The sequence below is a fragment of the Lycorma delicatula genome, chromosome 4, assembly GCF_047948215.1.
Source record: "Lycorma delicatula isolate Av1 chromosome 4, ASM4794821v1, whole genome shotgun sequence".
Lineage (NCBI taxonomy): Eukaryota > Metazoa > Arthropoda > Insecta > Hemiptera > Fulgoridae > Lycorma > Lycorma delicatula.
This window is the reverse complement of record NC_134458.1, coordinates 104363622-104390804: the sequence shown is the minus strand read 5'-3', so window position 1 is coordinate 104390804 and position 27183 is coordinate 104363622. Positions and strand designations below refer to the sequence as shown.

The window sequence follows — 27183 nt, the reverse complement described above, 5'->3', positions numbered from 1 at the left end:
GTTGCAGGACCCTGTTCACGTTATTGTATGATACCCTGTTACGTTATTGTAACATGATTAAATAAAGAGGTCTGTACCAATAATTTCTTGACTTGAAATTTTATCACTGTCCTATCCTGTAAAAATTGTTTTCTGTATAACAGTTTATCAGATGAGTTTATCCTTGTTTGGTTAAAAAAGGCCACTAATTTATTTATTTTTTGCGCGAAGAGATGGTTGAATACAAAACTTAATTTTTTTTATCTATTTTTTAATAACACATCAAATGCTTCATTTTCACGAAGAACCTCCTCTCCAGATACACTAAAGTATTGAATTAAAAGGAGCTATGGATTTGGAATGTCAACTTGTTTTAAAAATATTTGACGTGTTTTTAAATGTTTTACAACAAAAATTCTAAAACATATTTTACGTCATAATTTTTACTTTCCTGGCGAATGTAATTAGAACAGCTATATTAAAAGAGAAAGTATGGTGAACATTTCGTAAATGGGGCATACGATTTTTTGCAAATCTTCACATTTTAGGGTCCAAGTAGTTCATCTAAACCATTCGTTCTCAAAGTGGGCGATAACGTCCCCTTGTGGGCACTGGAGGCCTTCAGGGGGACGGTAGAAGGCCCACAGAAAATTGGGGGCGTTCAGACGGTGTAGGAAGGCGATGCTTTATTAATAATAAAAGGTAAAATTTATGTTTTCCGGATATTTCAAACTAAAATTAAGTACCTACCACACTAATACAAAAAATTAAACGGATACCTATATTTTACGATTAAAAAATGATTGTATTCAAACTATTTTAACTTTGCAACCAATAGGCTTAGAGACGAATAAAAAAAAAAAAATTAAAGCTTGAATATTCTACTTTTTGACAGTATACTTCAGATTTCAAAAATAATCAAATTAAAAAAAAATCGGTGGGAAGAAAACTTTTAAAAATTTGAAGGTTTTTCTTCGTGTTTGATCGAGCGCATGGGGAAAACGAAATATTTTTCAATAAACTGCATTAAAGTCGTTTAAAAGCTTAAGAATTTAGCATTCATTTTTTTTTTTTATGTATGTCTACGATTTTTCTGAACCGAAATATTCCACTTTAAAGAGAAAAGACCATTTTTTTCTTTAAAAACAGCGTTCAAAAACAATAATTTCAATTGCTGTTTTTAAGAGCGCATCTTAAAAATAACAATTGCAATTAGTATTTTTAACAGATGTAAGGTAAGTTTAAATATTTTGGGGGAGCTAGAAGATTGTTGATTTTCAATGTGGGTGGTGGCCGAAAAAGTTTGAGAATTTATGATCTAGACCAAAAAAATTATGTATGTGTGACGCCTTGCTTTTGGCCTTATATCTCAGGATTGACCGAACCGACTTTCTTCAAATTTTGCTGAAATATTTTTGAATATGGGAGATTGATCATATTAATTCTTTTTCAAAATTCGGTAATGGGTGGGAGGATGTAGCGATGAAACCGATTTCGATTTTCTTCAGAGGTATTTTAGAGAAAACTTTATTAAAGCAAATTTGTTACCTACAATGCGTATATAAATAATCCAATAAAATGTTTTTCAGGAAATTAACCCCCACGTATTAAAATTGAAATATATGTATTTCGTTATTATGCTCTATCTACCCTCTATTTAAATATTTTTGAACGGTTTTTGAAAGCTTATACTTAATTTATAGAAATTAGAGAAATGTCTGTAATTTTTAAAAATTATAGATATCGGACCTAAAATGCAGAGTTTTTTTGAAATTTCTCTTTCTTATTTTACTTTTATTTAATGCGGTATTAGATTTCGAGAAAACTTTACTTAAATAATAAAAACACCCGCGTGTATTATTTTATTTTTACTACTTTTGATCGGTGTTATGTAAGTCTTTATCACATTAATTGAATTAAGCCTAATATTATATTGCTTAAAATTGGGTATTCTATATGGAGATTATACAGTGGTCCACCAGCATTAATAAAAGTAATTAATTTATATAAATCTAAAATAGTATCAACTGTTTAAATTTTCGAGGTATATTCATTTTATTTTTACATATAAGGTAATACATCTTGACTTTTTTTTTTTTATTTACATATTTTTGTATGAATGGAAGTAAAAAAAATAAAAAAAAGTGGGAAATTTATAACCACGAAGTTAAAACATCTATCGTTGTTAAGGTATAAACTACATCCGTTAAAACTGGTTGAACAGTTTGTTTTTAGCCGTTCTCCTTGAAGATGGGTCGAATGACACTGTACAAAACAATATTATAATTTTATCTCATTACCATTACATTGTATAATACGATTCTTATTTGGAAGTTTTTATCAAACAGGCATTGACCCTTAAGTAATAAAATCATATGCTTAATAATAAATAAAAGAATAGATGAATTATATTGTAGAGTTAATTTACACCATCTCATAATATTTCAAGTTTAAATACATATTTATAATTATTGTAAAATATTTGTGTAGTGATTTTTGCATATCTTATACTTAACAGGATATTTTTATTTTACGTTATGCAGATTCAACCTATTACTTTTGTTCCAATACTTCTCGTTGCAACATGGTACACAAAAGCATTTTCATTAGATATCTACTGTCAAAAAGTAAGTTATTTTAATTTTTAAATTAATTAAACGCTAATTTTATTATAATATAAAATAAGTCGTGTTTAAATTTAAAAAAGTATCTTTATCCCAGTACTGATAGGCAACCTCTTTTTCGTTTGCTCCTGATAACCGCGAAAACTACTGAACCAATAATAAGGAAATGTTTTTAACATAGCTTTCTTATAATTCCAAAAATGTTTCTCGCAATTTAAACCTCACCATTCTTACTACTGTATCAATACATCGATTAGAAAACTATAAATAAATAACCTAGACTTCTTTTACTAAATTTAATGTTGTTGTCTATATCGATCATTGTCTATGTCAGTATCGACTTCTTCAGGGAGAAATTATGTGCTTTAGTAAATTTAATGTCATTTCATGGTCAATTTGTATTATTATCCTAATATGCGTAAAAACTAATTAGTTTCATAACAAAAATAAAGGGAATGACGAATATTTACGTATTTAACAAACTTTTGATGGCTTGGGTCTTACTGAATTTTGATATCGGCTTCTGCAGAAAGTTATTTTGTATTTACAAAATTTAATGTCATTGCCTAATCGGCGATCCTTCTTTCTTTTTCCTGTCTAGCCTCTGGTAATTACCTTTCAGATAATACTTCAGAGGATGATATGTATGAGTGTAAATGAAGTGTAGTCTTGTACAGTCTCAGTTCGTTTATATAAATAAAGATTATTATTATTATTATAAGTAAGCTTTCAAGTATATTCATTAATGAAATTTTATTTGTTGTAGAGCAGTATTTCACAGTGTTATTTGGAGGTTATATAGAGTACCACCACATACAAGGTTAATCTTTCTCCAGAGGTCCCGGGTTCGTATCACGGTCAGGCATGGCATTTTTCACACACGATAAAAATCATTCATCTTATCCTCTGAAAGGTTAACATTCTAAATCTCCGGTTTTCTAAAGCTATACTTTACTTACAGACGGTCGATATCCAATGTAATTTTAATGATAAAAATTTAAAACTTTCATAGCTCATTTTCAATTTTGATGTGAATTGAAATCATGAAATTATATACGTTACTATAGTGTAACAGTATTATTAAAAATTTAGTTAACAAATAAGAACAGATTTCTTATTTATACTAAGACCAGAAATACTTTTTTAATTGCCTTTTTATTAAATATAAAAAAATATATCTTTTATGGCCCTTTTTAATTGCTTTTTTTATTTATGAATTGACCATCGGAGATTTTTTTTAAATTTCTTCAAACGAGAGGTAAAACTATTATTTTTAACAATACCTTTTTTTTTGTCATCAGTCATTTGACTGGTTTGATGCAGCTCTCCAAGATTCCCTATCTAGTGTTAGTCGTTTCATTTCAGTATACCCCCTACATCCTACATCCCTAACAATTTGTTGTATATATTCCAAACGTGGCCTGCCTACACAATTTTTACTTCTACCTGTCCTTCCAATATTAAAGCGACTATTCCAGGATGCCTTAGTATGTGGCCTATAAGTCTGTCTCTTCTTTTAACTATATTTTTCCAAATGCTTCTTTCTTCATCTATTTGCCGCAATACCTCTTCATTTGTCACTTTATCCACCCATCTGATTTTTAACATTCTCCTGTAGCACCACATTTCAAAAGCTTCTAATTTTTTCTTCTCAGATACTCCGATTGTACAAGCTTCACTTCCATATAAAGCGACACTCCAAACATATACTTTCAAAAATTTTTTCCTGACATTTAAATTAATTTTTGATGTTAACAAATTATATTTCTGACTGAAGGCTCGTTTCGCTTGTGCTATTCGGCATTTTATATCGCTCCTGCTTCGTCCATCTTTAGTAATTCTACTTCCCAAATAACAAAATTCTTCTACCTCCATAATCTTTTCTCCTCCTATTTTCACATTCATTGGTTCATCTTTGTTATTTCTAATACGTTTCATTACTTTTGTTTTGTATTTGTTTATTTTCATGCGATAGTTCTTGCGTAGGACTTCATCTATGCCATTCATTGTTTCTTCTAAATCCTTTTTACTCTCGGCTAGAATTACTATATCATCAGCAAACCGTAGCATCTTTATATTTTCACCTTGTACTGTTACTCCGATCTAAATTGTTCTTTAACATCATTAACTGCTAGTTCCATGTAAAGGTTAAAAAGTAACGGGGATAGGGAACATCCTTGTCGGACTCCCTTTCTTATTACGGCTTCTTTCTTATGTTCTTCGAATTTTGCTGTTGCTGTTTGGTTCCTGTACATGTTAGCAATTGTTCTTCTATCTCTGTATTTGAACCCTAATTTTTTTTAAATGCTGAACATTTTATTCCAGTCTACGTTATCGAATGCCTTTTCTAGGTCTACAAACGCCAAGTATGTTGGTTTGTTTTTCTTTAATCTTTCTTCTACTATTAATCTGAGGCCTAAAATTGCTTCCCTTGTCCCTATACTTTTCCTGAAACCAAATTGGTCTTCTCCTACCACTTCTTCCACTCTTCTCTCAATTCTTCTGTATAGAATTCTAGTTAAGATTTTTGATGCATGACTAGTTAAACTAAACTAATTGTTCTGTATTCTTCACATTTATCTTCCCCTGCTTTCTTTGGTATCATGACTATAACACTTTTTTTGAAGTCTGACGGAACTTCCCCTTTTTCATAAATATTATATACCAGCTTGTATAATCTATCAATCGCTTCCTCACCTGCACTGCGCAGTAATTCTACAGGTATTCCGTCTATTCCAGGAGCCTTTCTGCCATTTAAATCTTTTAATGCTCTCTTAAATTCAGATCTCAGTACTGTTTCTCCCATTTCATCCTCCTCAACTTCCTCTTTTTCCTCTATAACACCATTTTCTAATTCATTTCCTCCGTATAACTCTTCAATATATTCCACCCATCTATCGACTTTACCTTTCGTATTACATATTGGTGTACCATCTTTGTTTAACACATTATTAGATTTTAATTTATGTACCCCAAAATTTTCCGTAACTTTCCTGTATGCTCCGTCTATTTTACCAATGTTAATTTCTCTTTCCACTTCTGAACACTTTTCTTTAATCCACTCTTCTTTCCCTAGTTTGCACTTCCTGTTTATAGCGTTTCTTAATTGTCGGTAGTTCCTTTTACTTTCTTCATCACTATCATTCTTATATTTTCTACGCTCATCCATCAGCTGCAATATATCGTCTGAAACCCAAGGTTTTCTACCAGTTCTCTTTATTCCGCCTAAGTTTGCTTCTGCTGATTTAAAAATTTCCTTTTTAACATTCTCCCATTCTTCTTCTACATTTTCTACCTTATCTTTTTTACTCAGACCTCTTGCGATGTCCTCCTCAAAAATCTTCTTTACCTCCTCTTCCTCAAGCTTCTCTAAATTCCACCGATTCATCTGACAACTTTTCTTCAGGTTTTTAAACCCCAATCTACATTTCATTATCACCAAATTATGGTCGCTATCAATGTCTGCTCCAGGGTATGTTTTGCAGTCAACGAGTTGATTCCTAAATCTTTGCTTAACCATGATATAATCTATCTGATACCTTACAGTATCGCCTGGCCTTTTCCAAGTGTATATTCTTCTATTATGATTTTTAAATTGGGTGTTGGCGATTACTAAATTATACTTTGTGCAAAACTCTATAAGTCTGTCCTCTCTTTCATTCCTTTTGCCCAGCCCCTATTCACCTACTATATTTCCTTCCTTGCCCTTTCCAATGCTTGCATTCCAATCTCCAACTATTATTAAATTTTCATCTCCTTTTACGTGTTTAATTGCTTCATCAATCTCTTCGTATACACACTCTACCTCATCATCATCATGGGCGCTTGTAGGCATATAAACGTTAACAATCGTTGTCGGTTTAACTATACCTTAATATTATTTTTTTTTAGTTCCTTAACTAATTTATAAAATTATATCGAAAGGAAAAAAGACGAAAATTGAGGTGCTTTTTAAATGACAAGTAATTCTCCGTAATTTCTACATGTTATCTTCAAATAAATTAACCAAAAAAACACACACTTTTAACTTACACTGTATCAAAAACGAAGGTTTAATAAGTGTTAATATTTAATTTTGTTGTTTTTTTTTATCAAACAGGTATTCTATTTGTCTATAATTATAAATATTATACGGTGTGGAAATTTATATCGTATAATAAAATTCCTATGCTTGATCGGTATTTGAATCTGAAATCTTTCGATGTTCTTTTTGTATTATAAAAGGAATAAATACATACAGTGATACAAGATATTTTTATGTTACTGAACTTATTAAAGTTATGATTCATATTTGTCTTGTTTTTATTAAAGAAAAACAAACAAAGTAATGTAAAATAAAAAAAAAGCATTGTATTAATTGCTACCTACTTTAAGATGTGTTTGCGGTCTTTTTGATGTAATTTACTGATGACGCTATCGTTATAAATTGTTTGTCAGTATTAGGTTATTATACATTAAATGATAGAATAAAGCTCTTTTAAGTGTTAAAATAGTTTTTTTAGTTTTCTATATTTTTTTTTTCTTTTGTTTGTTTAGACATTTTATTATTATAGAATTTGTCTTTGCTAGACAGTTATTTTTTTCTTAGACAGCAGCTGTTGCAAATATTTGTTCGAGTGTAGTCAACCGGGAATATTTATGAATAATTATTTTCGTGGTTAACTGATTAATTTTAGAGTGACATGCATTTTAGTAGAAATACAATACTTTATCTCGTATCTTTATTTTAATTATGTTAATTACAAAGCTGTCTTTTCTGAATATCATGTATAATAAGCAAATATTATACAATTAATAATTAGCAAAACAGTACATTTTTTCTAATAAAAGTAAATTAATTCTTCAGACCTACTTGAAGATAAATAAATCTATAGATTTCATTTGCTAAAAATACATGACTAATGATAAAGATGCACCGTACTCAAAACAAGTAACTGAGACATTAAAAAACGGACAAATTTAAAATCTTAGAGAAAACATCAATCTCAGAAATGAAGAACAAGCATTTAAGAAAAGAACATAAAATCGATAAATCTTTTATGAAAGTTAACATTTTATAAAAACAAAACTGTTTATCTAAAAACGTTAAATTAATATATTATAACACAGTATTAAAAGTAGAAGTTGTTTGTGGATCAGAAACATTAATTTTAATGGAATTTAAGATACAAAAGAAGATTTAGAAAAGAAAGACAGGAGAATTCTAAGGAAAAAATTGAATAAAATCATTGAAAGAAATTGAAATTATGGAATAAGATCAAACTCTTGAATGTTCAGCTTTTGTTTAAAAATAACAAATTAAATTAGGAAGAGGTTACTTTTATGGCCGAGAGAATGAATGAAGAAAAATTAAGTAAAAAAAAAATACATAACTTTTTAAAAATTTGGAAACCTTACCAAGATAAAGGTTGGGGAGGACAAACTGGAAAAAAATCTAAAAGAAACGGGAATTAAACAAAAGTAATATTTGATTAAAATAACTTCAGAAAATAATGAAGCAATTTAAAGGTTTCAAGGAGGAAAATCTCCAAAGGAACATTTAAAGGGAATAAATGGTTAAAATAAAGATCGTCTACTTGTAGACGATCTAAGGTAGTATGATCGGAAGTAGTGTCAAGGCTATATCTGATATTAGTGTACAGAGAACTAACCCCCGAACTAACAAAAATATCTAACAGATCAGGGGCTTTGGTTATATACGTAGGTGGGCCAGTAGGTCAGTTCCAAACCAGAGAAAGTGTTGAGCCGTAATCTTGTAACACACTTCTTTAGTATTCTACCAATGGTAGTTATTAGTATAGAACCTCCTTGAACATGTTTGCATTGCAGTCACCCCCTGAAATGAAGCTGCGATCCGAGGAACGGAAAAACTTAGAGAACATCTCATCTATGATCACGTGGCGAGGAAGCAGTAGATCGCAGAGAGCCTCAATGATCCAGTCTGTCAACTCAACAGAAGTCGCTTGGTTATGGTTGGCCCCAAATTGCCGAAATTGAATGTGTTTGATCCCATTTATAATCAGCAGCACAGTTCCTCCCTGTGTTCTGCCGTTTAGGTGGTTGGTCAATTATACGGAATAGCCGCGAATACTGCTGAAGCAGTTTCAGTCGGTGAGGTGTGTCTTAGTGATAAGAAAAACATCGAGTCGCTCAGTCAGGACAGACGCCTCCTAATTCATCTTTTCTATTCAAAATGTCATTTATATTCCACGTTGCAATCCGCAAACTATTCACCATCAGCAGATTTTGGTGATCACCTTCGTTAACAGACCTATAAGGTTCCCTATTTTCTGAATCAAAAACTTGATGTTCGTTGTCAACTTATCCGCAAAGTAGGTGAATTCTGAAGTTTTTCACGACCTCCGCTTCAGGGAATGATCGCGGGCGACATCGCGAACCGCGATCATTAACTGGGTAGCCACCTGTACGATCATTCACGTACTCAGTTGATCTATATCTCAGTCGGGGGAAATTGTTATCATTCATTTCGGGGAAGTTGTCTTGCATGTCCATAGATATTCATGGAGGCTTAGTAACAGTGGTAAAGTGTGCCCTCCTCTTCTGCTTTCTCTCTAAGATTTCTTATAGACTTTGCTACCCTTGCAATTTGCAGGGTGATCTGAGTAGCACAATGTCTACGTTCCTGGAGTACTGCTGTCGCCTTTCTGGCAGTCGGTGGTCCGCACATTTAACACTTCTTTTTTTTTTCTTTTTCTGTTTAGCCTCCGGGAATTACCGTTCAGCTATTACTTCAGAGGATGATATGTATAAATATCAATGAAGTGCATGTAGTAGTCTTGTACAGTCTCAGTTCGACCGTTCCTTAGATGTGTGGTTAATTGAAACCAAGCCACCAAAGAACACCGGTATCCACGATCTAGTATTCAAATCCGTATAAAAGTAAGCCTCTTTACTTGGATTTGAATGCTGGAACTCTCGACTTCCAAATCAGCTTATTTGGGAAGACGCGTTCACCACTAGACCAACCCGGTGGATTAAACCCAGGTGTTCTAGGTTCCTCAAACTTAACGGAGCAGTTAGCTATATAGTTTCAGGTTGAATATCTCCTTGTTATTGTCCACTGGCTCCAAATTAATAAAGAAAGTTTATATCGACTCTTTGTCCGTACAAGCATTTACAATCTCCATACCATATGGCTTGATTCTCAATCCCTTCTTTGATAATATTCAGAAGAATCAAGTAGTGCATGTTCCGTAACACTAATATAAATGGTCTCAAATCCTTCCTAGTGAAGGTATATCCTACGAAATTCCTTTCTCTAACTAGCTGAATAATTTGTTTATAGTAGTCAATGTCCTTCGGGTTATTTCTATGCCGATTACTGTTAATGACACGTCTTGTTCACGATTGTCTTCAATAACGCATACAGTTTCATAATATCCGTGATACCATATAAGACAATGGGTGGTGGCTTTATAGTTTCTCTATTGAGCAGGCTCAGCTGTCTCTTTTGTGGGAAACTGGTTAAAAAGTGGCAACCGGTTATTAGGAGACTGAGAAACAGCACGCGAAACTCTAGGCGTATGCAACGTCGGCTCCGTTTGCCATGGTACGTTGTGATTGGGAGCTCATCACTTCGCATTCTCCTTCGCTGCCTGAGATGTCACTAATATCATCATCATGTCAGCATCTAAGTTTCTTGCGACGTGAGGTCCTGTTCGAAGTACTCATCGGGCCTAGCTTCTTGTTGTTTTGAGAGGCGTTTTTTCCGTGCGCGTTTCCATCGTCGACACGAATAGCAACCAACTGTTCCACAACCAACGTTTTTGGTTTATTTAAACGTATAATGAACATTTTAAAATAAAATTTCGTCAAAAATTAACCCCATTCCAAAAAAGAAAATCTTAGGTAACATTTTCATGTTTAATTATTTTTCCATTATGTAAGAATAAATAACCAGTGCCAGGAGAGTATTACAACTTTATTGTCAGTTAAACAGAAAGCTTCCTACACTCGGAAAAATTTTTAACTTTTGATGTAAGTAACAATATTTCTGACAGTACAACATTATTAAAAAATATATATCTAAATTTTTGTTAACTAGAAAGAGAAATTCATTTGCTCTTAATTAGATCTTTTATTGTTACAAAAATTACTTTAACTTAATCTGTAAGAATATTTCTAATATTTTTATTGTGGCGCAAATAAGACCGAATAATGAATGACACGTGGCATTCACTTTCGTAGAGCTCAAGGTCGCACTCCGCCAATAACCTAGAAGAGCATTTGTTTAAATCAATTCCAAATATAACAGGAATGGATTACATGTATATTACATAAATAGAAGGTAATGAGAAATTTATAAATTTTTATAATGAAAATTTAACTTAGTAGTTTATCTAATAATAGTTTGTATAGTAGATAAGCTTATAAATTCTTTTTTGACTTTTGTTTGAGTTTTTTTAAAGAATGAGCAGTTTCTAGTGCTTACAACTTTTTTAAATAGGTTTCATTTTTATTTTAAACAACTGATTCGAAGTTTATTTTAGTCTAAGTTTACGAAATAAAGTTTTAAATGTTATCTTCTCGGTTTATTTATTATGTCTTTTTTATTTTACGTTTGTTATTTTTCACGGAAATAAATTATTATTCTCAAAATAACACGTAAGATGTTCATTAAAGTTTAACTCGGTGTTTAAATTTTATAATTAACTAACGTTTTTAGTTTTGAAACTTTTTTTCGAAATTTATACCACAAACATACCTTATTTATGTTATTAAATAAACAAATAAATAAATAAATATATATATATATATATATATATATATATATAATATATATATATATATATATATATATATATATATATATATATTAACATTTAAATAAATTAGAATAAAAACTGTTTGATCTTTCTTTAAATTAAGAATTTTAATATCTTATTCCATGTAGAAAATATTGTTTTATAAAACACATTAAGTACCGAACTAAGTTATAAGAAGAAAATACATAAATGTTCGCAATTATAATTTGGTTTCATATTCAATAAAAAAAAAAATCCATGGAAAGTAAGTTCGTTTGCATGTGACGAAAAGTAATTAGTCTTATTTTCAACCAAAGTTTTAATTAAATTTATAAAAGAAAATGATAAAAACCGACTTATAAATGAATTAAAAGGAGATTATTGAGTTTATCAATTCAATTTTATGCTGATTTCGAAAAGTTGACTTTAAAGAAATATTGTTCAGTATTATTATTAAAAAACGTTTTTTAAAGTAGTAGTCCATTTTGTAAAGTAAATTTTTATTATTATTTTGTTTTTTAGATTTTTTTTGAGAAAAAGGTTTGGTAGTGTGAACAAGCTAAGTGTGCCTGTTCGGTTGAAAAGTAATGCTGATATAGATAATGCAACGCATTTCTTGACCGCAATCCTGCAGGAGGCAACTTGGCAGTGTACACCAGAGAATAGACATGGAGGACAGGAAGGCACAGCCTACCCTAGTTAGGTTATAAATCTTATTTCTACCAAGAGGAGACTTAGAAGGAGGTGGCTGTATAACGGAAGTTGCCTGAGGATAGAAAATCTTTGAACAGGACTGTTCATCGATTAAAACGGCTTCTGAGCTTTGTTAAAAACGAGACGTTTAGAAACATCCTTGAGAATCTCTCCTCTTTGTAAAAGAATGCTTACTCACTATGGAAGACCACGAAGGACTGCAATAGACCACCACCAGCGTTCCCGACTTTAAAAACGTTGGATGGGTCGTGGGCTCAAAGCGACTATGAGTGAGCTCAATCGCTATGCGTCTTCCTCTGAAATATTTTTCGTCAGCAAAGAGATTCTGTGAGTAATTAGGAGAGGAGAGAATTCAAAGTAAGCTCCCGGATACGACTTAATAACTAATAAAAAGCTTTTTATGCTTTAATTCAAGGACATCCAGTATATAATGTATCTCTTTAATGGCGTTGTTTGAACTACGAGCTTCTAGATGGAATGGAAGGTGTCACAGATGATAATGGTCCAAAAACCGGATAAGCCAACCCACGGTAGCTTCATATAGGCCGATAAGCCTGTTATCTATTCTATCGAAGATATTTAAAAGATTATTTCTTCTGAGGCTATGACCGATTTTGGAGTTTGGAGAAAGGGCGTGTTATCCCTGATCATCAGTTCGGCTTCAGACGTGGTCACTCAAAAATTAAACAAACACACGGGATTGACAACGTTATCAGCAAGTGCCTAGAACAAAAAATGTATTACTTGTTGTTTTTTTGGCCAGCAGGTCTTTGATAAGATCAACCTGACCTATATTGTAAATTGAAAAGGAGCCTTGCTCAACCGAATACAGTTGAATAAATTGATACAGTCAAGTAACATACTTGATCCTACACAGCTACCTGGTCAGACATTTATTCCAGGTGAAATACAATCGATACTTGTTTGAATTCTTTCTTTTTTTGTCTGAATGTCTGGTCGACTCGGTTCTGGATCCGGTTCTATGCTCTATCTTCATTGTAGACCTTCCCAGTCCAGAGGACGTTACAGTTCCATCGTTTGCGGATAATACGGCAATCCTGGCTGTGAATGCTGACCCTATCGTGGCTTCTGCTAAACTGTGAACTGTATTTGATCTAATTAACGAATGGCTAGCTAAATGGAAGATGAAGATTAATCTGGCTAAATCTATACATGTTACTTCTGCGATGAGGAGGCGTGACTGCCCGTGAGTTCAAATTAATGGCGTTTTCATCCCGCATGCTAACAGCGTGCGATACCTAGGTCTCCATCTGGATCGCTATCTGAGAGGATTCGTGTTAGGGAGAAAAATACGCAGCTACATTAAGTTCAGGGAGATGTAATGGCTTTTAGGTAGGGGGTCACAACTATCATTACCTAACAAGCAATTTCTATATCAGCGGTCCTGAAACGCTGAGTACATACTATTTCAACATATGAGATTTGGGCATACGAGATCCAACTATGGGGCACGTCAAGTGAGAGTAACATTGAAGTCGTATAGCGATTCCAGAACAAACTATTGAGAAATATACAGAAGCGCTGTGGTTTGCAAAAATCACTGAAATAAACGATTAGTTGGGATTGCCAACCGTTAGAGAGAAGATTAGGGAGTTCGGTACAATATGCATAATGAGACTGAACGAAAGATATTTTTTATTTATTCAGTATAAAGTAAAAATATACTATTATTAACACTTAAACATATGAATTGGCTCGCGATAAACCTCCTGAATAACAGCGAGGAATTTAGGCACCTAAAGCCACCGCATATATTAGATCTGTAAGTTCTCCAAGATTTAAGGTGAATCAGCTACCCTAGGGTGTTGTACTTATGTACTATGTTTATTATATATAATATATTAATATTATATTTAGTACTAGCAGACCCGGCAATGTGTTCACTATTGCTAGATTTGAGTATATATATATATATATATATATATATATATATATATATATATATATATATATATATATATGTATAGATTAAATGAACGCAATTGAAAGTTTGTTAAAACATTAACAAAATGAACATTACGGAACTTCACAAAATTTAACCTTTCCCTTTCCTTTTCCCCATTTTCATTTTTACCATATTCCCATTTCCTTTTCCCCATTTTCATTTTTACCATATTCCCATTTCCTTTTCCTCCTTTCCGTTTCCTTTCCCCCGTTTACCCTTTCTTTATTTTTTTCATTTTCCCCTTCTTACCTTTTTATCTTCTTCCCTTTTACCTTTTTTTCTCTATTTCCCTTTTCCGATTTTTCACTCTCTCCCTTTTTCCCTGCGCGTAAATCGGTCTAGTAGATTTTTAGTCTATAGCGGATACACATATCGGAAATATTGAAATGAATCGTAAAATATTTAGTATAGCGTGTGTTGCTTTTACGTCCAACAGATAGCGCTGTTTTAAAAAAAAAGCATGTTTTTACCTGTCACAGGTGTAACATCTTTGGTATATAAAAACACGCGCGAATTCGAATGCAACATTGTGTCAAAATTTCAAACCAATTGGTGAAAAACTTTCGGAGATTTAAGATTTTGAACAAACGAATATTTACATTTTTATTTATACAGATAGATATATTAATATATTCGGGAAACTTATGTATCGATTAAAAAAACATAGTTTATTGATTAATCTTACAGAGATGCTACTGTTAGGTTGGCTAAGACCCTACGGAATGTAACAAAGCATATTATAACGGGTGAACAACTTAAAACCTAATCTGGCCGATTTTAACTACATTTATTTGAGTTTCACGTTTAACGCCGCTACCGTGTCTGCTGCTGCTACTATGAGCCCCGCTAATAATCTCTGAGTATGGTAATATTTTCATTTATTTTTAGCCAGTCGTAAACTGTTCATGCTTCATTCAGTGCAGTATAGTTTCTTCTTTTGCAGTTGTACTTTTCTAAAATGTCTTATTCAATCGAGAATCAGGATTTACATGTGTATGGGAGCATATGTTTATGGATCCTTTCAAATGTTCCAAAACGTCAAATATTTGCGGAAAATTTTCCGAACGCTAATATCCCAGAAAAGAGTAGAATACGCGATTTAATTTAAAAAAATGGCGTACAGCGGGTTCGGTTAAAAGCAATACGAGATAGGAATCTTCCATTAGGATTCCAGAAGCCACGGCCAATATTCGAAGAAGAATTTCTATCATTCCAGAAATATCTATATGTAATTAATTTATCACAACAGCGGTGTAAAATACTCATCTTACCGTAAGATTGTTCATAATATAAACTTGAAACCGTATCGTGTAACAACTTCAGTATAGACACTGAAACGTCTTAATTATTTACAACTGGCTTCTCAAAAATATTATCGTTGGACAAACATACTCGATGCTGTATTTTATATCAGACGACGTATGGTTTTATTTATCTGCGCGTGTAAATTAATTGCACACCATCGGGTATTTGATGACGCCCATCAAATACGCGTTGGTGTGCCACATCATCGTAGATGTTTGAACAACCACTTCAAGTTAAGAAGTTCGGTGTATGGTGTTGGGATTCTGGCATTGGTATAATGAGACTAATATATTTTGACCGAACTATCTGATTTTCGAAAAATTCTACGATCAGTTAGGAGATCTTTAAAAAGAGTACGACTTCCTCCAACAAGACGGAGCAGGGTAGTTTGTAAAAAAAAGTTAATCATTTTGTAATTGATTTAAGTTTATGACGAGCTCAAGAGAGAAATTTTGAGTATATTTTAATGTACTTTAATATATCTCACGTAAGCAAGTAATAATCAGAAAAACACATTATAGGAATATCTTTAAAACTTTTTTATTCGATAGTAACCATAGTTATCAATATTTCTTATGAGCAACGTTAAAAACATAAGAAAATAGTTTGCTTTAATAAATGTTAATTGTTGTATGAATTATTGTGATGATATTCTAAAACACTTAAAACTAACATTTAAATAACTCTTTTATTAACTGGTTATTGTTACTAAATTCAGCTAACGAAAGTCACTTAAATTTCCTTGGTTACGAACAAACACGGACCTGTTAATGAAAGATTATTATTTTTGATAAATTTTTAAATGAATGATTTATTTCTCGAGAGAAATCATTAATTTTGTAAAAATATTATTAAGTTGGTCAACTTAATACTATTTTACAAAATTAATTCAGCTAACGAAAGTCACTTAAATTTCCTTGGTTGCGAACAAACAAGGAGCTGTTAATGAAAGCTTATTATTTTTGATAAATTTTTAAATGAATGATTTATTTCTCGAGAGAAATCATTAATTTTGTAAAAATATTAAGTTGTTAACTTAATACTATTTACAAAATTAGAAATTGAAGTTATATCCAAAACGGATATTTACATCTTATAAACACCAGCAATCAACTATTTTTAGATTTTAGTTATGTTTAATCATAATTGAATATTTCTTAAATCAGTTGAAATTACTTTAAAAAACACTTATTAGGTATTTCAAAACAAGTTAAAGTTTCGTATTATAAAAATTTTCTTTTTATCTCAAGCCGAAAATGGAGCCGACTCTTTATTCATTGATCCATTTATCAGTTACAGTTTGAAGTACTGTAGGATTGGTGATTAATCGTCACCATCATCTCGAGTTAAAACCAATCAGAATGGTAGAATGGAGCGTTTTTCTCTACCTCTTTCCCAGAATTTGTAATTTTGACAATTTTTTGCGTGGTTATTAATGGATTTTCAAAGAATTTGGAAATCGCTACTGCGTGCAGTCATGTTTATATAAATATGTATGTTTGTATAAGATTTTTTCGTCCCCTCTACCGGACGAATATCTTAACCGATTTTTGGTGGAATGATGTAAACCTACTGGAAATAGAGTCCTATTGATTTTAAAGCGAAATGGTTCACAGGAACACGAGTTAAAGCAAAAAAAACGAAGTTTTTGGGTACAATTTTTTTTTTCGTTCTACTAGACGCAATTATTAACCGAATTTGATGAAACTGAAATGGATCCAAATTAATAGAAATAGTACTCTACTGATTTTCAAGCGAATCGGTTCGCAGAAATCGGAATTGGAGGCAAAAATCTGGGTTTATGGCTGCGATTTCAAGGTTAACTACAACGGAAATCCGCCCTACTGACGCACTCACTACGAAAGAGTTTTTTTTTCTTAATGTTTATATCCAACGTAAATTGTTGGAATTAACAACGTAAATTGTTGTTACAATGTTAATTGTAACGTAAATTGTTGTAGGAAGTTTATTTTTGTAACAGGAAAATAAATCACTATTAGGATTTGAAATAACGTTTATTTTTCCTATAAAAATTTCTTTTTTAAGAATAAAATGAATATTTTTTTAGGTAGATAAATAAAAATAAATATTTTATTTTTATCAGTTAGTGGAATAAACATGTTTTGGGGAATCACAATAGAAACTGATTTATAACGAGAATCAGACTGAACACTCAAAAACACTGTGAAACGACCAGTTATTTTAGAAAAGGACGAAGGAAATATTTCTTTCTTTCTGGATGACTGAAAAATCAAAGATCGTGTTCGCAGTCAATTGCTGCTCACATACTTCTCTTAAAATATATAAATTTTAAATTATTGGAAATTCATGATCGAGGGATACGTACGGAGAAAAAATGGTTTGTAGGTCGTGTAACTCAGTTTTTTTTTTGTTATGAAAGAGCAGGAATCAGCAGCTATGGTCATCAGCCCGGTAGAAATTGGTAGTGTATGAAAAGATGCCATGTCGGACGGTGACGGTTCTGACCTCCGCACGAAATGCCGAGACGCGACCTTTGTTTTATATTTCAATTTGATCATCCATTTTTGATGCTTTTCATAATCAATTATTAGGAATTTTTTGATAATTTTTTATTACATTTCATTTTCCTTTTCTTTACTACTTATTCTTGCATGTTCTATTAAAAAGATAGTTTGTTTCAGTTTTCAAATTGTTAGAATTCTCTTGATTTTTCATTTTTTGTTTACGACAAATATCTTTATAAGTGTTTTTATTTTACAGCTTTCCAGCAGACAATGGTACTTGACTATTTTTCTATATTACGTGAGATAATATAACTATAGATGTTATATAAGGAAATGTTATATATGCACATACACACACACACACACACACACACACACACACACACGCACACACACACACACACACACACACACACACACACACACACACACACACACACACACACACACACACACACATATGTATTTTTACCGATTTTTCGAAGACAAGTACGCTATTACTTCGTTCACATGGTGGGGAAAAAATGAATCTTCTTTACATTATGTTGTATGAGGCGTACAAAAATACCATTCACTTAAATTGGAGTCTCCTTGTGTGTAAATAGGCCTATGTATACAATTTTGTGGCTCGAGAATCTACAAAACTAGTAGATATATTTCATTGAAATTTAGATATAATACTACAGTGGGTCTGAAGTTGGGTATTTGAAAATTTGATGAAGATTTGTCGAGTCATTTTTGAGTTACACTCAATCTAAGGTCGAAAAAATGTGAGCGGGAAAAGTTGAAGCGCAGTTGCGGGACAAATTATGCTGCAAGTTTGAAGGTTGACTTTTCTTTTTATAAATGTTTTAAATAATTAAATCTACATAAAGTTATTTTAAAGTTTTAGGTATTTATTTATTTTAAGTCTTATTCAAATAACGAAAAGTTGATCTTGCGCAAAACTAAGAATTTTTTTGAATTGTTAAATTAAAGGTGCACAGAAAATATTGTTCTTGTTAAACAAAAGAAAATGTATGAAAATATGTGTGTAGAAAATGCGTAATTTATACATTAATTAAAAACTGAATATTAATTGGTAAATGATTATTTAATTACTTAACATTTGTGGATGCCGACGGATAAATCAAAAAAAAATTGTTTCCGTAAAACAACAAAAAAATTCAATATCATGCCTTACATAATATATATTAAATTACATAAAGCTCTGCAAGCGTGAATATTTAAACAAAAATTGACAATAAAAAATAAATTCCAAAATATTGTGTAAAAAAAGAAATCAAAAAATTGGAACCTTCAGATTGTTGATTTTGAATAATAATTACTGGAAGAGAATTTCAAGAAAATGTTGATTTCTTTTAATTCAGCATTTATGAAAGCATAAAAACCGAAAAAAAAGCAGAAAAACAGAACACAATGTTCTGTATAATAATAGTCAGTTGTTCTGCTAAGTGAGCTATCAATAAAATGCTTAATAATTGTTATTATTATATTATATTAGAAAATATAACGAATATTATTTTTAAATTGCTACATTTACCTGCATGTTTTTGATGGCTTCTTTCAATTCTTTTTCGCTTCGTAAGTTTCCTACTTCTCTGTCGGATTCGGGAAGATATCCGAAATCCTCCAAATATCGTATCTGTAAAAAATAAATAAATTTAATATTTATTATAATAAAAATAAAGTTTACTTGTTTACGTCCACTGACAAAAATCGATTGTACTACGGATAAAGGGTATTTCCGTTTTTTTAAATTTCTTGAAAAACTTGACAATGAGGAAACTTTTGGATAAAATTGTGTTAATTCAAATTTGTTTCTCAGTTTAAACAGATATTTTTAAGAAAATATTACGTATTCATTTTCTGTACATTCAGATTTTAAACAGCTAAATGATGTAAATTTTTAAATTTTATTTTTAATTGTACATAGAACCTCTTCTAATTAAAAATAAAAAGAATTATTACACCTGTTGTTGTTTTAAAAAATAAATAATTCAATATGTACGCTTTGTTAACCAGAGTAAAAAAAACTATTTTAGAAAAACAGGTTTTTTATCATAGCCTTACTAAAAATTTCACCATGATCTTAAATTAAAGAAGTTACAATCTTACCTTACAACAAAATATGTAGGAAATTTTATGCAAGTATAATTTTTTATTCAAACAAAATATTTATTGATAAGTAAATTAAAAAAAAAAAAAATCATCGTGCTGAAAATGAAAACGGTAATATTTTTTCAAGTATTTAAAAAAATTGACTTATAGAATCTGGCACAGAATTAAAAATAACTCTAATTTATCAGTCTTAAAAAATCAAAATTTCAAGAGTAATCACAGTTAGTGTTATTTTATTTACTCTTTAGTGCAGTTTAGTGCTTAATAGAAATTTTATTACATTTTCTTTTTTTTTTAAATGATGGACTGACCTGTTAGAATAAAACTGCTATAATGAAACAAAATCCATTTGAAAAGGTGTAAAGAAGAGAAACCTGTACATTAATAAAAAAAATATAAAAAAATACTAAATGAAGAAATATTACGTAAATACAACCTTGGATGAGTTAAAGACTCTATAGGTTACAGAAATATGTAGTGTTTGTCAATATAATTTTTCCTATTAATTTTTTTAAATTTTATAATAATAAATAAAAAAATAATACCGAAATAAAGTAAGAAAATATATAAATTTTTTCCCCGTTACGGTAGTAGTATACTAAAGGAATAATGTTAACTATTACAAGAAAAATATTTTCAAATTGTTCTGATAGATAGTTTAATTTTTCATTGAAATATTCTACCATTACCAATACCTGGAAAAAACGTATAGCAGTATTATGAGAACTTCATATGGAAAATAAAACAATTATCGAAATTGGTCTAATTTATTCAGTAAAAAGAAAGGCTTAAAAGTCCCCAAAATTCATTTTAATAACATATTTTTTTTTTTTCTTGTGAGGCGGAAAAGGTTATCATCGCCCGAAACAAACATAATGCAATATTACAAAGAAAACATATTCAAACAAAGACGCACGGCCTTAAGAAACAACAAGATCTTTGATAATATAATCATATTTTTTCTTAGAATATCTCAGATGTTAGCTTCTAATTTAAATTTACGACGCAATGCCGCGTAACACACACACACAGTCCGTAAGGATGTGGTGTACCGTTAGTTGGCAGTCGCAGCAAACACAAACTGGTGTATCGGTTTGATTCAGTAGGTATTCATGAGTAAGTTTAATCTGCCCTATTCGCAAACGGCAAATAATAACCTCCTCTCAAAGGTTATTCCAGCATGAAGAGCTCCATGAAAGCACAGTGTCCTTGATGTGTCAGAGTTTATTATTTACTGTAGCAGTCCAGTCACCTTGCCGATTTCCTAGAAGAGTGTGTTTAACAGAATTAATAAAATCGTCACAAGAGTGTGAGTAACTAGAATAGTGAAAGACGGTTGACTACATGCTTCTTTAGCAGTAGAATCCGCACGTTCATTACCAGAGGTTCCCACGTGGCTAGGAATCCAGCAGAAACAACATTTTAGATCCTCCCAAACACGATATAAATTTTGATCGCTACTAGCCGTAAAAAAAATACAATAGAGTGTAATACGCTTTTTTAAATTCGATCTTACACAAGCGATAGTGTTTTAACACATACAATCTATTTAATTATATAACTTGTTCTGTTTCCTACTATTTTAATTGTTCAATAAGAAACGAAAAAAAAATGTTGTAATCTCCAAGGGACCGAAAATATTTCATACTATTTGTGTATAATATAATAAAATGTTAATTTAATGTAATTAAAAAAAAGCTCTGAACCAAAGATTTAGATTTTTCCGTGCTTCTTCATGCATGTTTTTGAATTTTTATGCGTGTTATCTCGAGATATTGCGTGTTAACGTTGAGATATTTTTCTGCTTTCTTTTGAAATGATTATTTCTGGTTTCTAACGAGTAAATAATTAATACGTAATTATATTGTCATTAAAATTTAAAATAAGTACAGAATAATCTTCCAAATGAAATTCACATAAATTGTCAATTTACAAAAGTAAAATTCTAGCATAATTAAAGCTTTTTTCGTCGGATATTATTGTTATCATGAACTTACGATTTTTTTCCTTATTCTCTATTTTTTAAAAATGTTTTAATTTAGATGATTATACGATTTAAATTTTGTAGAATAAAAACAATTGTTTTGCATATTCAAATACAGTCGAAAAATACAAGTATCATTAAATAATTAAAAAGATAGATTGCTGTGGAGCTAAAACGGTTTATTTAATCGATGTGACATTTTTGTCACTTTTCTATATAATCTCCAGCAACATTAATACACTTGCCCCATCTTTGAAACTGCTTATTTATGCCTGTTGCAAAGAAATCTTTTTTCTTGATGTCGGAGCCAATTTAGGAAATTTTCTTTGATGTCGTCATTGTCATTAAATTTTTTACCACGCAGCGCCTCCTTAAGTTGACCAAAAAAAAAAAATGAAAATCTTATGGAACCAAGTTAGGGGTGTATGGGTGCGGGTGGTAATACTTCTGGATGCAATTTGTCGATGGTTATTCCAGTTACATGAACCGTGTGAGGCCGGGCGTTATCGTGAGTGAAGCAGAATGATGTTTTTTCGCTGCGATCCAATCACTGCTGACTTCACTTTGTTTTTAAGCATGTCACAGGTCTTTTAGAAAATCTACAAAAACCGGGCCTTTTACATAACAAAGAACTATGTGATGATGTTGTCATCGTCATTTTTTCCTTCTGATGGTCGGGTACGGAATTTTTTCTTGACAGGTGAACTGGTGTGGATCCACTCCACGCTCTGTAATTTTGATTCCGGTTCATAACCGTTAATCCAGTCTTATCACAGATTAGAATACTGTGAAAACAAAGCATCACATTCCTGCTGATACCACTGTTTTAGCTGTGTGCACATGCGAATCTTGTCTCCGTATGGTGATCTGTCAGTTTTCTTGAAATCCATCTTGCACTTGTTTTACGATACTTGAGCTTATTGTTGATAATGCTATGAACTATACAGACCGTATCTGTAATTTTTCAGCTATAATATCAACTGTACTTCGTCGATTTTGTCGGATGAGAAAGTCTATCCAAATTTCAAGCGCTGGAGTTGAAATTTCAATCGGATGTTCAGTACGGTGCTCGTCAGTCACTAAAGTTCGACGGTCTTTAAATTTTTCTACCCGCTTGTAAAATATTCTGCGATTCATACAACTTTGTTCGTATTGTTTGGTCATTCGAGAGTAAATGATAACCGGTTTTTCATATTCGGAAATAAAAAAACCGATAAATGCACGCTGTTGAACTTATTCTAAAACTTCAAGAGAACTCACCATCGTAAATGAAATTTTGAGGTTATAGACAAAACAATTTTACTCAAACAGCTGATCAAAAGTCATCACAGGGTAACAAACCTTTTTTTTTAACCTCCGGGACCACCTACTGCTTCAGAGGATGAGATGAATGATTTGTAGCGTGTGTGAAAATGCCATGTCTGATCGGGATTCGAATCTGGGTCCTCCAGATGAAAGACCGAGACTCTACCACTCGCGCCACGTAGGCCGGCAAGGGTAACCGAGCTACTGTTCTGAAAGTGTCGTAATAACCCTCTTACCAATCGTTTTGTGTCTCACACAACTATTTATCTAATTATTGAATGACCTTCGTATAACTAGCAAAATTTTGCATAAACAGAAGTTATAAACCGGTTTATTTATTTGCAAATAAAAACAATTTAATAGTAGTTTCCTTTTAATGAATATATAGGCAATTTTTTTAAAAATTATTATTAAGCAATTATACGAAGTAAAATTAATACGTGAAATGTATGTGATGTTGAGGTGAATGAGGCGGGGAGTCTAATGCAGTGCAGCGGAAGAGATTACAAAATACAAAATTAACTTATTATTCTGAAAAGAGAAAATAGAACATTGATGGGTGGTACATTGATGGGTGGTTTAGGAGTGAAAAAGCCGTGCACCAAATTTAGCGACAGAACTGTTCTGGGATGAAACTCAGGAAAAACAGTATTGTTTACACAAACAACATGTTTTTAATGTATTTATAATACATTTTTACATGTAACCAGAGGGTTACATGAAAAAAAGCTAATGAGTTTATTATTATTAAATTATTTATTTAAAATGTTACATAAAAAAAAAAAAAAACATGAGTTATGATAACAAAAATAAAATGAAATTAAAATATTAACAAGCTTTTAAAAATCATGTCGCGTGTAAAATAAAAGAGTAAACATCGGGTAGTTGACTGTTGTTATTGTTATTCATTGCTGCGTTATATTTACTAATAAACAAGTAAGCTTAAATGAAATAAACCAGTAGGATAATGGGATTGTCGCCAGACACGCAAACTCTTTTAAAACTGTGTTTTCACGAAACCAATTACTTTAAAAGTTTCTAAATATATTACTAAGTTACGTAACTTACTAGACATTAGATTACGTGTAAGTTTATACTTTTTACGTTACTTGGTTGTTTAAATGATTGAATTCTTGAATAATTAAACATACCAAAAGTCAGTCGGGTCTTAAAAGCATTAAGGCTGCAGTAATACGCTATTTTTACTTATCTGGTAATTCGAATAGTTTTAATACATGTAATGTTTTAATATAAATAGTTAAAATATAGTTTTCATTTTAGTAAACGTCTAATTATTTTTTTTTTTATTATACCATTTTATTCCTTAATTTTTTTATAAAAATATTCCTGAAGATAAGTTAAAATTTTGATTCTTTTACTTTTAAATTCATATTATGTGTAAAGGACGTAATGAAACGGCCTCCGTTAAGGTAATAAACGTAATAATAATACGACCTACATTATCTGAATTATATTTTTAACTCATTGATTATCGGGACAAAATTGAACTATTACAGTCGTTTATCACCGTATATTTATTTATCACCGTATATTTAGGGTACGGTATAATAAATTGGGTACGGAATTGATAATTAAAACTGTGGTTATATTTTCTAACAAAAAATCGTTTGATAAGTTTTTTCAGTTTTTCTGTCAACCTTTGAAAATTAAAAGGTAAAAATTATATTTTAAACTATTTATTTGTGTTTTTAATTGTATTTTTCATAAATTAAAAAATAAAATATTAATTCAGTTAATATTTTAAAATAAAACATATGTCGATTTCCATGTCAGGGTGGTAGCGTTTCGGCCTTTCATCCGAGTCCCGGGTTCGAATCCCGGTCAGAATTTTTCATACGCGTAAAAAACGCGATTTCCATATTCTCATCAGAAAAAATAATCTTCATCACGAAAAATAAAATAAAGCGAAATCATCTTTTAAAATGTAAATAATTTTTTCAATATTTTGCATGTACCGTGCGTGCTAATCGGTATAAAATTAATACTTTTATATATTTTAGCTTGAAATTTATAATTATTCAGTGAAAAACTACTTATAATAATTACAATTTTATGTAATTTATATATAAATGTAGTAAAACATGCTTTAACTGATCGTTCACCCAACTAATTTTGTACTTACACAGAGTGACCGCAGCTGTAGTGACTGATGGTTCAGTTGGGAATTGATGATTGATAGGCTGACCCTGTGCTGTAATATATCTGTTTTAATACAATAATCTAATTTCGTAACAAAATTTTCTTGTTCGTTTATTTTAAAATAATTGTTTGAATAATCATTTTCAATACAAATAATACAAAGTGAATAAAATAATTAATAATTGGGTTACAATTATATATGAACATCAGTGTTTATTTAATTTATTAATAACTATTAAAAATTTATTTTTTATTTGTTAATATTTATATAAGGATAAATTACTTTAATAATATAATTGATCTACGTTGCATGTGTTTACGAGTTATTCTAATTAAAATTATTAAAAAAAAAAACTGCGATATCATATGGAAAAATGTTTGGATCCTAAGATTTTTGAATCTTTGATGGTAATTATATTTTTAATTTAATAATATATATAAATAATGTATTATTTTTTTTTTAATTTTTGTAATATAATAGTAATAATGAAAGTTAAAGGTAAACAAGACGAACGATCGTAGAAATAAATAGAAATAGAAATAATAAAATATCTAACAAGTAATCTAGTTTATAACAATTACTACCGCGAGAAACCTTTATAAAATGGCTGTAAACGTTTACGCCATATGTCGTTACTGTTTACGTGAAATGTATGATATTAATGTTTTTATGATATAATTTTATTGTATTAACTTTTAAAAACACTTATTTTCAATATTTCTTGTTGACAAAGTTTAGCACGTAGGGATGCTCTATAAATTAAAAAAAGGTGTTACCGCATGTTTTCTATGTAGTAGTAAAATCTTACCTAGAATATAGATATTTCAAAGTTAAACATTAAGAAGTTTTAACGGGGTTTGTTCCTAATAAAATCAGGGATACCTCAAGGAACCGTTCTCGGACCTATCTTATATGTTCTGTTTACTGCCGACTTGCCGGTTACGGCAGATATAACTGTTGCAATGTTTGCTGACGATACTGCAATTCTTGTTGTGCATGAAAATCCAGCTACTGCATCTCATTATATTTACTTAATGTTTATATTATTTACTTAATGTTCAATTTTGTCTCTGAACTGATTGTAAAGTTACTGTAACGTTATAACAATTAAAAAAAAAATATATATATATATATGTATCTTGTAAATTTATATAAATTTTCATTTGGAATTCGAATGAAAATTATTAAATTTAATTATTATTTTTTATTTATTTATTTACTTCCCAATGCTATTACAAAGTAAAAAATTATAATTTTATATAATATAAAATTAAATTTTTAGAAAATACAATATATATTAAAATAAGTTTTAATCTCACTACTTCATAAAGAAGAGACAACTTCTTTTTGTTTGTTCCTGATAACCGCAAAAACTACTGAACCAATCGTTACGAAATTTTAACTGTAGCTTTCTTATGATCCCAGGAATGTTTGTTTTTTTAGCCTCTAGGACCACCGTTAGGTATTGCTTCACAGGATGAGATGAAATGCCCATTTTGCAGTGTGTAAAAATGCCATGCCTTACCTTATGGAGGTCTCAAACCCGAGACCTCCATATGAAAGGCCGAGACACTACCACTCGCGCAATGGAGGCCGGCGTCCCAGAAATGTTTACTATGTTCAAACCTCCCCAATCTCGCTGCTATATAAATACATAAACTAGAACTTCTTTTAATAAATTTAATTTCATTCTTTATAAAATATCAATATATTATTATCGTAATATAGTAGAAACAAAGCAGTTTGATAAAAAAAAAAAAATTAAAGGAAATG

The 27183-nt window shown here is 30.8% G+C and overlaps 1 protein-coding gene across 2 annotated transcripts in view; it reads right to left on the bottom strand.

Moving 5' to 3' along the window:
• Positions 1–27183, bottom strand: part of LOC142323723 (matrix metalloproteinase-2-like) — a 691023-nt gene that overhangs the window by 296460 nt on the left and 367380 nt on the right. For both annotated transcript variants that reach the window (XM_075363878.1, XM_075363879.1), the window contains exon 2: positions 19383–19484. In XM_075363878.1, the coding sequence (XP_075219993.1) occupies positions 19383–19484 (102 nt within the window). The remainder of the gene's footprint in view (positions 1–19382; positions 19485–27183) is intronic.